The sequence below is a fragment of the Cervus elaphus genome, chromosome 19, assembly GCF_910594005.1.
Source record: "Cervus elaphus chromosome 19, mCerEla1.1, whole genome shotgun sequence".
Classification (NCBI taxonomy): domain Eukaryota; kingdom Metazoa; phylum Chordata; class Mammalia; order Artiodactyla; family Cervidae; genus Cervus; species Cervus elaphus.
Genome location: NC_057833.1, coordinates 53492013 through 53505558, shown reverse-complemented (window position 1 = coordinate 53505558; position 13546 = coordinate 53492013). Strand labels below are relative to the sequence as shown.

General features: G+C 39.7%; 1 protein-coding gene and 1 non-coding gene across 3 annotated transcripts in view; one reads left to right on the top strand and one right to left on the bottom strand.

Moving 5' to 3' along the window:
- The window catches only part of GPR156 (G protein-coupled receptor 156), a 116368-nt gene that overhangs the window by 80262 nt on the left and 22560 nt on the right, over positions 1-13546 (bottom strand). Inside the window, exons 2-4 of one of the 2 annotated variants that reach the window (XM_043874207.1) lie at positions 10643-10713; positions 9030-9480; positions 8684-8820 (exon numbers count right to left, since the gene is read on the bottom strand). In XM_043874207.1, the coding sequence (XP_043730142.1) occupies positions 8684-8820; positions 9030-9125 (233 nt within the window). In that variant the 5' untranslated portion in view covers positions 9126-9480; positions 10643-10713. The remainder of the gene's footprint in view (positions 1-8683; positions 8821-9029; positions 9481-10642; positions 10714-13546) is intronic. The other variant, XM_043874206.1, reaches the window with a different exon arrangement.
- On the top strand, positions 11171-11277 carry LOC122676304. Its single transcript, XR_006335563.1, has one exon. It is a non-coding gene; the product is annotated as a U6 spliceosomal RNA (small nuclear RNA).

Genomic DNA, 13546 nt, shown 5'->3' with positions numbered 1-13546 from the left:
CATTTGTTGAAAAGATTGACTGTCCCTTTTCCACTGAATTGTCTTTACACCTTTGTTGAAAAGCAGTTTCCCATATATGAATAGGTTTACTTCTGGATTCTATCTGCTCTATTGATGTATATATCTATCTTTCTGTAACAGTGATTCAGTAACTTACTGAATGCATGCGTGCATGGTCAGTGTTGTATGACTCTTTGCAATCCCTTGGACCCACCAGGCTCCTCTGTCATGGGATTTCCCAGGGCAGAATACTGGAGTGAGTTGCCATTTCCTTCTCCAGGGGATCTTCTGAGCCCAGGGATCAAATCATGTCTCCTTCATTGGCAGGTGGATTCTTCACCACTGAACCACCAGAGAAGCCCTCCTTTTTAAATTAGGTGGCTTTTATTTCTTTTTGCACTCCACCATAGAAGAGAAGTGATGAGAGCAGACATTTTGTTTCTGGTCACAATGAAAAAGCATTCAGTCTTTTACCATTAAAAATGGTGTCAGCCAAACAGATGGAGAAATATACCGTGTTCATGGATTGGAAGAATCAATACTGTCAAAATGGCTATTCTACCCAAAGCAATCTATAGATTCAATGCAATCCCTATCAAGCTACCAAAAGTATTTTTCACAGAACTAGAACAAATAATTTCACAATTTGTATGGAAATACAAAAAACCTTGAATAGCCAAAGTAATCTTGAGAAAGAAGAATGGAACTGGAGGAATCAACCTGCCTGACTTCAGACTATACTACAAAGCCACAGTCATCAAGACAGTATGGTACTGGCACAAAGACAGAAATATAGATCGATGGAACAGAATAGAAAGCCCAGAGATGAATCCACAAACCTATGGACACCTTATCTTTGACAAAGGAGGCAAGGATATACAAAGGAGGCAAGGATATACACTCTTTAACAAGTGGTGCTGGGAAAATTGGTCAACCACTTGTAAAAGAATGAAACTATAACACTTTCTAACACCATACACAAAAATAAGCTCAAAATGGATTAAAGATCTAAATGTAAGACCAGAAACTATAAAACTCCTAGAGGAGAACATAGGCAAAACACTCTCTGACATAAATCACAGCAGGATCCTCTATGACCCACCTCCCAGAATATTAGAAACAAAAGCAAAAATAAACAAATGGGACCTAATGAAACTTAAAAGCTTTTGCACAACAAAGGAAACTATAAGCAAGGTGAAAAGACAGCCCTCAATTGGGAGAAAATAACAGCAAATGAAGCAACAGACAAAGGATTCATCTCAAAAATATACAAGCAACTCCTGCAGCTCAACTCCAGAAAAATAAATGACCCAATCAAAAAATGGGCCAAAGAACTAAACAGACATTTCTCCAAAGAAGACATACAGATGGCTAACAAACACATGAAAAGATGCTCAACATCACTCATTATCAGAGAAATGCAAATCAAAACCTCAATGAGGTACCATTACACGCCAGTCAGGATGGCTGCTATCCAAAAGTCTACAAGCAATAAATGCTGGAGAGGGTGTGGAGAAAAGGGAACCCTCTTACACTGTTGGTGGGAATGCAAACTAGTACAGCCACTATGGAAAACAGTGTGGAGATTTCTTAAAAAACTGGAAATAGAACTGCCATATGACCCAGCAATCCCACTTCTGGGCATACACACTGAGGAAACCAGATCTGAAAGAGACACATGCACCCCAATGTTCATTGCAGCACTGTTTATAATGGCCAGGACATGGAAGAAACCTAGATGCCCATCAGCAGATGAATGGATAAGGAAGCTGTGGTACATATACACCATGGAATATTACTCAGCCATTAAAAAGAATTCATTTGAATCAGTTCTAATGAGATGGATGAAACTGGAGCCCATTATACAGAGTGAAGTAAGCCAGAAAGATAAAGAACATTACAGCATACTAACACATATATATGGAATTTAGAAAGATGGTAACAATAACTCTATATGCAAAACAGAAAAAGAGACACAGATGTACAGAACAGACTTTTGGACTCTGTGGGAGAAGGCGAGGGAGGGTGGGATGTTTCAAGAGAACAGCATAGAAATATGTATATTATCTAGGGTTAAACAGATCACCAGCCCAGGTTGGATGCATGAGACAAGTGCTCGGGCCTAGTGCACTGGGAAGACCCAGAGGGATCGGGTAGAGAGGGAGGTGGGAGGGGGGATCGGGCTGGGGAATACATGTAAATCCATGGCTAATTCAAGTCAATGTATGGCAAAAACCACTACAATATTGTAAAGTAATTAGCCTCCAACTAATAAAAATAAATGAAAAAAAAAATAAAAATGGTTTTAGCTATTGGTTTTTCATAGATTCATTAATTAGGTTGAGGGCATCCTTTTCTATTTTAGATTGTTGAGACTTTATCAGGAATGTATGTTGAATCTTGTCAAATAATCTTTCTATGTCTATTGAGATGATCATATGGTTTTCTTTTTCAGTGGGTAAATATGGCGTATTATATTAGTTGTTCTTTGGATATTAAAACAACTTTGCATTCACTTTGTCATCATGAATTATTCTTTTGATATTGGTTGTACTCAATTTAGGCAGAGGAAAGAGAGATCAAATTGCCTTTTCTAAATCCAACTTGAATATCTGAAGTTCTCGGTTCAGGTACTGTTGAAGCCATGCTTGGAGAATTTTGAGCATTATTTTGCTAGCGTGTGAGATGAGTGCAACTGTGTGGTAGTCTGAACATTCTTTGGCATTCCTTTCTTTGGGATTGGAATGAAATGTGACCTTTTCCAGTCCTGTGGCCACTGCTGAGTTTTCCAAATTTGCTGGCATATTGAGTGCAGCACTTTCACAGCATCATCCTTTAGGATTTGAAATAGTGCACCTGGAATTGACTTACCTGGTGGCTCAGCTGGTAAAGAATCTGCCTGCAATGTGGGGTAGAGCCTCTGGAGAAGGGAACAGCTACCCACTCCAGTATTTTGGCCTGGAGAATTCCATGGACTGTATATGTATAGTCCATGGGGTTGTAAAGAGTCAGACATGATGGAGCAACTTTCACTTTCAACTGGAATTCCATCACCTCCACTAGCTTTGTTAGTAGTGATGCTTCCTAAGGCCCACATGACTTCACATTCCAGGAGGTCTGGCTCTAGGTGAGTGATCACACCATTGTGGTTATCTGGGTCATGAAGATCTTTTTTGTACAGTTCTTCTGTGTATTCTTGTCACCTCTTCTTAATACCTTCTTCTCTTAGGTCCATACCATTTCTGTCCTTTATTGTGCCCACCTTTGCATAAAATGTTCCCTTGGTATCTCTAATTTTCTTGAAGAGATCTCTAGCTGAATTTAGAAAAGGCAGAGGAACCAGAGATCAAATTGCCAACATCCACTGGATCATCAAAAAAGCAAGAGTTTCAGAAAAATATCCACTTCTGTTTTATTGATTACACCAAAGCCTCTGACTGTGTGAATCACAATAAACTGTGGAAAATTCTTCAGGAGATGGGAATACCAGATCACCTTACCTGCCTCCTGACAAATCTATAGGCAGGTCAAGAAGCAACAGTTAGAACTAGACATGGAACAACAGATAGCTTCCAAATTGGGAAGGAGTACGTCAAGGCTGTATATTGTCACCCTGTTTATTTAACTTATATGCAGAGTACGTCATGCAAAATGCCAGGCTGGATGAAGCACAAGCTGGAATCAAGATTGCAAGGAGAAATATCAATAACCTCATATATGCAGATGACACCACCGTTATGGCAGAAAGCAAAGAGGAACTAAAGAGCCTCTTGATGAAAGTGAAAGAGGAGAGTGAAAAAATTGGCTGAAAACTCAACATTCAGAAAACTAAGATCATGGTATCTGGTCCTATCACTTCATGGCAAATAGATGAGGAAACAGTGGAAACAGTGACAGACTTTACTTTTTTGGGCTCTAAAATCACTGCAGATGGTGACTGCAGCCATGAAATTAAAAGACCCTTGCTCCTTGGAAGTAAAGCTATGACAAATCTAGAGAGCATATTAAAAAGCAGAGACATGACATTACCAACAAAGGTCCACCTAGTTAAAGCTATGGTTTTTCCTGTAGTCACGTATGGATGTGACAACTGGACTGTATAGAAGGCTGAGCTGAAGAATTGATGCTTTTGACTGCGGTGTTGGAGAAGACTCTTGAGAGTCCCTTGGACTGCAAGGAGATCCAACCAGTCAATCCTAAAGGAAATCAGTCCTGAATATTCATTGGAAGGACTGATGCTGAAGCTGAAGCTCCAATACTTCGGCCACCTGGTGCGAAGAACTGACTCAATGGAAAAGACCCTGATGCTGGGAAAGAGTGAAGGCAGGAGGAAGAGAGGATGACAGAGGATGAGATGGTTGGATGGCATCATGGATTCAATGGACATGAGTCTGAGAAAGCTCTGCAAATTGGTGATGGACAGGGAAGTCTGGCGTGCTGCAGTCCATGGGGTCACAAAGAGTCGGACAGGACTGAGCGACTGAATTGAACTGAACTGTACTCAGTTTGTTAAAATTGTGTTTAGAATTTTGGATCTGTGTTCATAAGCCTATGATATTTTCTCTTCTAATGTCTGTTAGATTTTGATACCAGGGTAATGCTTTCTTCATTAGAATGAATTAGGAAATGCTCCTTTATTTTCAGTTTCTTAGAAGAATTTTGTAGAACTGGTAATATTTTTGCAATACAGGCACAGTTTAGCGGGGTGCCTCTGGCTCAGAGTCTCTCACAAGTACCTCTTGGTGAGCCATGGCTGTAGTCCTCCAAGGGGAAAATCTGCTTCCAAGCTTATTCACATTGTCCTTAGCAGACCTCAGATGATCTATTTTCAAGCTCACTGACATGCCTGTTAGTAATCCTCAAGTCCTTGCTGACTACAGACTAGAAACATTAGTTCCTGGCCATGTGGGCCTCTCCACAGGACAGCTTACAAAATGGAAGGTGTATTTCCTCAGAGTGTGTAAGAGAAAGACTGAAAGGGATCCCATACCCTTTTTGTAACCTTATTCCAAGTGATTAATAAGCAAATCAACAAGTCCAGTCCACACACAAGGAGAAGGGATTTCACAAGAGTATGACAACTAGGAGGTAGGTCATATCAGAGAACGTTTTAGAGTCTGCCTACCATAGTTGTTCATGACAGTAACTTATTATCCTTCTAATATGTATAGAATCTTTAGTGATGATAGCTCTCTCTTCCTTACTTAGGTAATTCATCTTTTCTTCCTGATCTAGAAGTTGGTCAATCTTATTGATCCTCATAAAGAGCTTTTGGTTTCACTGTTTTTTTCTTTGATCAATTTCCACTCTGATCTTTATTATTCCTTTCCTCTGCTTATTTTGGGACTCATTTGCCCTTTTTTTTCTGTTCTGTAAGGTGGATCTTTCTTCTTATAACATGGAATTTACTGCTCTAATTTCCCCTAAAGTATTACTTTAATGGCATCTGACAAATTTTGACATGTTGTGTTTTCACCTTCATTCAGTTGAAAATACTTTCTAGTTTCCTTTCTGATTTTGTCTTTGATCATGGGTTATTTTATTTTATTTATTTATTTATTGATCATGGGTTATTTTAAAGTGCTAACAAAAGAGCTGGACATGACTTGGCGTTTAAACAACAACATTTAGTTTCCAAATATTTCAGAATATTCCAGAGGTTTCTCTGTTATGGATTTCTAGTTTAATTCCATTGTGGGTCAGAGAACACACTCTTTGTGATTTGAATCTTTTTAAATTTAATAAGACCTTTTCTATGGCCCAGAAGATGATTTATCTTGGTAAATGTTCCATGCGTACTTGAAAAGAATGTGTATTCTGCTGCTGTTGGATGTAGGATTATACAAATGTCAATTAGGTCCAGTTGGTTAATGGGATTGTTCAAGTCTTCTATATCTTTACTGATTTTCTCTTGTAGACTACATTTTAAAATGTTATAAAAATGCAATATCAGTGACAGAATTTGAACATTACTAAATTATTTTTATTTTATTAAAATGTTTTTCTTAATCTGGCACACACAGAATCACAGGCAGAAATTTAGAGACCACAGAAATGGAATGAAATGAGACATTTAACTGTGATGCTGCACCTCTGAACAAATTTTGCTATTTAAGAAAGTGCTTTTGAAACTGGGTTATTTTATCTTTCCCTGTCTGACCTTGTAAGCTACTTAATTGCGAAATGTGTTTTTATTCACAGTGTCTCTTAATATTTTATTCTTTATGCCAAGTCATGCTCCCACTGCAAGCAAGACAGGCAACAAAACCTTCAACAGAATGAAAGAAATATAGGTGCTTCTAGCATAACACTGTTTATAAGTGTTCCTATTTTAACAGGACATATAAATGCTTCTAAAAAAAACCTTGCATTCCACAAAACTGTGTATAAAAATAATGGGTTATGGGAAAAATAATATGGGACCATAACATCTGAAACACATTTAGCTTTGTAACCAGAATACTAAAAAAATAATAATTATCTCAATTAAAATGTTAGTACTCAGTAGATGTCCACTACCACTTGTACCCAGGATCACAGTTGATTTTTATAGCCTTAAATCTGCAAGAGATAGGTTTTTAAGGGCATTTACCTCCAATAGATAACATTGTCATAAAAATTGATTTTTAATCTATATTCTCTTCAACAGCACATTGTTTTTAAAAACAAGAGAAATGTCTTTTCCATGTCTTATCTGCTCCCACGACTTCATCAGATAGGGTCACATTGTAAGGTAGAATACCACTTCTTGAAGTCATTAAACCATCTACTTCTTGCACTGCCACAGTATTCTTAACTTAAGGTTTCCTTCTTTAACTTAAGAAAAATTGGCCCTCAATGCTTTAAACTATTGATTTTCTGGGGGAAAAATTACATATGAACCAATGATGTTATTTTCTTATTTGCCAACTAGGCATTAATTTGCATTACAGAAATATGTTGCAGCTGAAAACAAAATACTCCATAGTTTTCTAACCTTGAAATGTGTGATTTTCCTAGTCATTTTCTTGGCAGCAGACACTGCTGGGATTTAAATCTCCTTCCTTCCAGGATGACTGAAAGCATATTTTGTTGTTGTTTAATCTCTCAGTTGTGTCTGACTCTTTTGCAACCCCATGAATTATATGCTGCTAGTTTCCTCTGTCCATGGAATAGCCCAGGCAAGAAAACTGGAGTGGGTTGCCATTTCCTTCTTTAGGTGATCTTCTTGACCCAAGGATTGAACCCATGTCTCCTTTACTGGCAGACAGATTCTTAACCACTGAGCCATCAGGGAAGCAAAAGCATATATACTGAGCATTTCTTATGTTCGTGTCTGTTCTAAGTACTGGAGACAGTGGTGAACATGACAGAGAAGGTTCCTGTTTTCATGGATTTTACATTCTGGTGGGTGATACAGACAATAAACAGGTAAATCGACAAACATGGTAATGTCAGAGAGTGAGACTCGCTGTGAAGAAAATAAATTAGTGATAGGATATGGCATGAGGTGTAGAGGCTGGGTGGCCAGCTCTCTTTACCTCTGTAAAGAGGTAATCTCAGATATGATGATCAGGGAAGTCTTCTATGAAGAGATGATGTTTGAGCCAAGACCTATCAGATGAGAAGGAACTAGTCATGGGAAGATCTGGAGAAGACTCTTGGGCAGTGGGAACAGTAAAGGGACAGTAAGTCAAAGGCCTTAAGATGAGAGCAGGCTTAGTGTATCTAAGGAATAGAGTGAAAAGTGGCTGGGGAAACTTCAGGGGTATCCCCAGGGCTGAGTGCCATGACTCATGGCCATGCTGAGGTTGACCCAGCAGATCAAGCCACTGCTGCCTAACAGTTTCACATCCTCCATGCCTCAGATAGCCAGAGGCACCCCAAATGCCTACAGACAAATCCGACTAAATGACCCTCATCTGAGTGCCAAGCTCAGGCAATGGAGCAAAACACACTGATTACCACAAAATGTCAGGCTGGTATGGAGCCAGATGAGTTTGGCATCTCTGAGGGAGTTGCTGAAATCTGACAACAGGATCCAACCAGAAATGGCCTGTGGGCCAGGGAGACAGGGCTGGAGCAAGGCTTCTCAGGAGGCAGCCTGGGACAGCTGGAGCAGAATGACAGTACAGAAAGGGAGAGATGGGGTGGGTCGTGAGGGAACGACTGGATGGCAGTGAAGGAAAGACTCTTTAAGTCCCTTTTGTCAGTCCTGGGTGCCATACACACTTACCTGGAGGAACCAGTGACTTCCCAACTAGTCACAATTGTCTAGCAGAATAGCCAGGAGTAGGGCTTCACTATTTTTGCAGAATCTTAGCTTACCCAGACTGGTTCCAATTCTGCTGCCATAAACTTTAATGTTGCTTTGGAATATTTCTTTACATGATCTCTGTTTTTAACACAAATACATCTTCTCAGAAGGATCTCACCTTCCTTCATGAAGAGAAACCCTTCATTAGCTTTTTTGGATGTCGTTGTAGTTAGCACAATACTGGGAAGATCTTTCACCTTCTCAAGATGGATCTGTACTGCAAGGCCAGGCCTCCGTCAGGGGGAGCGTCTCACATAGCTTAATGCCGCAGTAGGACAGAAGATTTTCTGACACCAGCCAGCAGTTCATGGTGCCAAAATGACACCAACACTCTGGGTTTTATGTTTCAGGTGATGAGAGATGAGAAACTAGGCATAGGCTGCTTACCTGTTCTTCCTGCAGCGAATTGTGAAGCCAAGAAAGAAGGCTATGAGGAGAAGTCCACAGCTTAGGAAAGTCCAAACAATACCCAAGAGGGCAGGAGATAATGAAGAAATGGTCTTACTGCTGTGGTGGGAAGAGGTCTGAGAACAGAATGAAGAGAAGCTGTTAGAAATGAAGCTCTTCTATAGATCAAACATGAACTGCCCCCATCACCGCCAGAGTCGAGACACAGGTGTCCTGCATAAACATTTACCCCTCCCCCCTCCACCACCATTATCATTAACAACAATAACAACAACAACATGTATATCTAAGCAGCAGCCCTGACACCCCATGGCTGCTCACTTACAATTATAGTTCTGCAGAGATCATGAAGGGGTCTACGTTCCAGCTCCTGACCAGGAAAACCATCACACAATTCAGAGCAGTTTATTTCAGGCTCCATGTCATCATACACCCCTCTTGGTATGTGCCTATTCACAGTCTCGGTTACCCACTGGTAGGTAACCAGCAGATCTTTGACTAAAACACAACAGCAACTCAGATCTTTTCTTCAGAGGCGCCATTTTGGAGCTGGATCCTGGCTCAGAATCTGGGATGAACAATCCATTCAGGTGGAAGCGGAGAGTTATTTCACTAGGCTCCTATCAGACACCTTCCAGGCTCTCCTGGTCCCCTGCTGCCAGTGCAGACCACGTGAGTCAAGAGTGGACATCTTAGTAACCATTAGGTCACACAAAGCGATGATTCTAGCTTGCCACCAGATGGCAGTCACTGCTCCAAGTACTCTCACACAGGTCCTGAAGGAAAGGAAAGCAATTAAACCTGTTAATAAATAAATGTTTTATTTATATACATATAATTTACTCAAACACAAAAACACACATATATGTAAATGGATTATTACAGAGGTTTTAAAGTATATTATACATTTAACTATAATAGCTATATTTTTATTAGATATAGTTATACATAATACATTCTTATATATAACAAAGGTTTAGGCCAGTGAGCGAGTGAAAGTCGCTCAGCTGTGTCCGACTCTGCAACTGCATGGACTGTAGCCTACCAGGCTCCTCTGTCCATGGAATTTCCCAGGCAAGAATACTGGAGTGGGTGGCCATCCCCTTCTCCAGGGAATCTTCCTTATCCAGGGATTGAACCTGGGTCTCCTGCATTGCAGGCAGATTCTTTACCATCTGAGCCACCAGGGAAGCATATTTTTATTGTACATAATTATACACAATACATTCTTATATATAATGAAAGTTTAAAATACAATATATATTTAAATGAATATATTTCAAAACCTCTTTAATAAACAATACTTTAAAAACAAAGATAAAGCACATCTAACAATTTATAGATATAAAGCTCTACAGCCCCTCTTCAGATCTTTTCATGGCCCAGCACTACAAAAATTTTAGTTTACATATGTGAGCACATCTTCCTTTTTTTCCTTACCAGGAACGCCCCCTGGCCTTCCAAGATCTTTCTATGCACCTCAGGGATTAAGCTCTGTCTGGTCCTGGCTGACAGTGGGCTCAGGTGCCCCATAGTGTCTGCACACATTGTCTGTTGGTTGGTCCTGTGATCTCCTATTCGCTCAGCAAATGGAGGAACATTCTATGTCTAGTCAGATGAAATCTCAGAAGGATATGCAAACACTTTATTAAGAGTTTTTTACTCATTTGTTTTTAAAACTGTCAGACTACTAGAAAGGCTACTCGGGTAGTAGGCAGAGAAACTGAGGGTTCTAAAAATTCCCACAGAGTGAGCGAGTAACCATCTTTTCTCAGAAGATGACTACAATATGAACACTGTGATCTAAAAACAAGCTCTACTTTGCAGAACAAAAGTAGAAATGCAGAGAGGCTCAAATTAATCCCAGCAGAAAAGGCAGACATGTCCCCAATTCTTTAAAGCACCTATCTCTTAAGAAAAACAGATTTGAAATTTTACCAGTGGAAATTTTAAAGAGGATGCCACTTCTGGTTTGTGTTTCTGGGACAGCTTAGCACATTTTTCTTTTACTATGGAGGAAAATTGGAAGAGGAAAAAATCAATTATTTCAATAGCCACTGAATAAAGGACTTGTGTTTAAGACAGAATAATAGTGACAGGTGTAGAATGCCATCTTTGGATTCTGCATACTTAGACATGAACAATATAGCACCAGGTGCTGCCCATATATTGGCCTCTCATATATTCCTGAATTATTCACCAGGCTCATTACAATGAAATCCCAAGAGAACTAAAAACCACTACCTTCTGTCAAGACATTTAAATTCTTGTGCAGACTGGTCAGATTACTGAATGGAAAATTAAGAAGTATATATAAAAACATGACTATTTGCATGTTAATTTATATTTTAAACTTAAATATTATTTCAATTTATTTTAAATTTAAATATATTAAAATATATTTTAATTGAAATTTTAACCACTGAAAAGACAATTTTCTTCTTTTTCTTAAAAGCTAGACATCCCGTGCTCGCTTCGGCAGCACATATACTAAAATTGGAACGATACAGAGAAGATTAGCATGGCCCCTGCGCAAGGATGACACGCAAATTCGTGAAGCGTTCCATATTTTTTAAAAAAAAAAAAAAGCTAGACATCCCCTACTATGTCTTCTAGCATAGAACAATATTAGAAGCCACAGGAAAGACTATACTGCATGATGGATTGAAAGAGACATTTCTCCTATATCACCCTTTTAATCATACTTGCAAATAAGTACACTTATATTTGAACCATTATTAAGTCCTTGTTTGTGTATCCTTATATCATATAGATGTGTGTTTATACATAAAACCTCATTTTGCTCTCACAACTGTGTCATGTGAAGTAAACAAGACCTTTCCTCATTTTCACAAAAGGAAACTTAAGAGCAGAAAAGTAGAGAAACTTGCTCCAAATCTGCAGAGATAGGACTCAAATCCTGGTGTTTACATTGCAAGGTCAGTGTCCTCCTGGTATACACCCTGGATGGGGCAGACACCCTGGACTGAGCTCACCCAAGAGGACACCAATGTCCTATTAAGTTTCTTCATGTTTAGTTCCTAGAGTTTCATATCTATGGGTTCTCTGGAGTGTGGCGCACGATAGCATGTGTATACCAGTGACTCTCAACTAGGGCAATTTTGCACCTCCAGAGGACATCTGACAGATGTGGTTGTCAAAACAGGAGGGTGCTAGTGACATCTAGTAGGTAGAAGCCAAGGATGCTGCTAAACATCCTACAATTCACAGAATGGTCCAAATAACAAAGACTTATCTACTCCCAAATGTCAATAATGCTAAGATAGAGAAACCATGGTCAACACTGGATCTCAGGAGGAATAACAACCTTAAGCCCAAATCATCCTTGGGAGACTTTGTGAACATGATGGAACTGTCTGTTCAAATGAACAGATTTCTGAGTACATTCTAAAAGCGGACAGACTAACACAATGGCATGGAAATTTGAGTGCTAGGCCCCCCTACAGTCAATGGCTATCCAGTGTAGGAGCTTTATAAACCATGACACTAGGCTCCACCATCAGGCAGGCTTTCAATTTCAACATTAGCACATATTCACAAAGATTCACACATGAGGAGCTGGTGAAACAGTGAATGGCCTAGTCACTGAAAGAAGAGAGTTGAATGATTTCAAAAACGTATTGAGTGATTGGGAAAGTGGGTGGGAAGTAGTGTGTCAGAGGTGATAACAGTAAGGCATCTGACTACAAAACAGATAAAGAATCCAAGGCACAAAGAGAAATGTGTGCCAGGCTCCTCCAAGAACAACCCCCTCTCCTGCCTCTCCCACTAGGTCTATAGAGGTAAACTGTCTCGTTCACAGATGGTAGCAGATATAAGACCATGGCAGGACTTTCAATTTATTTGACAGAATGTGGAATCCTGCCCAGTCATTAGGAAAATAGGCACTGCATCAGCTATGCTGCTCCCAAGAGCAAGACAGACCTTTATAGGTTTACAACTCTCAACAGCCCCCACATGTGTGTGTATATTAGTCACTCAGTTGTGCCCAACTCTTTGAGACCCCATGGAGTGTAGCCCACCAGGTTCCTCTGTCCATGGGATTCTCCAGGCAGGAATACTGAAGTGGGTTGGCATTTCCTTCTCTACAACAGCCCCCATATCTTTCCACAAAAATCTGCCCTATCCTTTTACACATTATTTCTGGCTATTAAAAAACTAGTCCTACAATTACTGTCCTTTAAAAAGTTGTTTTGCAATTGGTAGAACTTCTGCTTCTGTTCATGAAGAAGTAACTGCTATTGGAATTGCCTTCCTGCTACAACCAACTCAAAAACCAGACAAAATATCCAAAAAGCTCTTTTCAGATATTAGATAACAGATTTCACAGGACTTTGGAAAACAAATGAGGTGAACCTACAACTGACTGACAGAAAATGAAATATAAATAAACATTATCCCAATGATTATAACTGACCCCAAGTTACTGTCTGGAGGAAGTTTCCAGGCCATGGCACAAGAAGGGAAACTCAAAGAGCGCCTAGAAGTCTTGCTAAGGTAAGGAGAATAGACTGGAGTTAGGGACATCAAGGCAAACAAATTTATGAGGCAGAGTAATAAAGAAGAGGGAGATACCAAGAAAGAGAGTGCTTTGGAAATCTGCTGGGGACCCTCTCAGTCTTTTCTGAGTATTGATCTAGGCAAAAGTGAGAGGAAACTATTTGAAGTGAAAGAAAGAACCACTGATAGACAGTAGCTGAACAATTCCTGGAGTTCACACATGGCTGAAAATACTTTGTGTTCCCACCAACCAGAGTGGACAGATCTCATGATATACAGGATATTAGATACAATTCCCAGAAAAAAATGGAGTGAATAAAC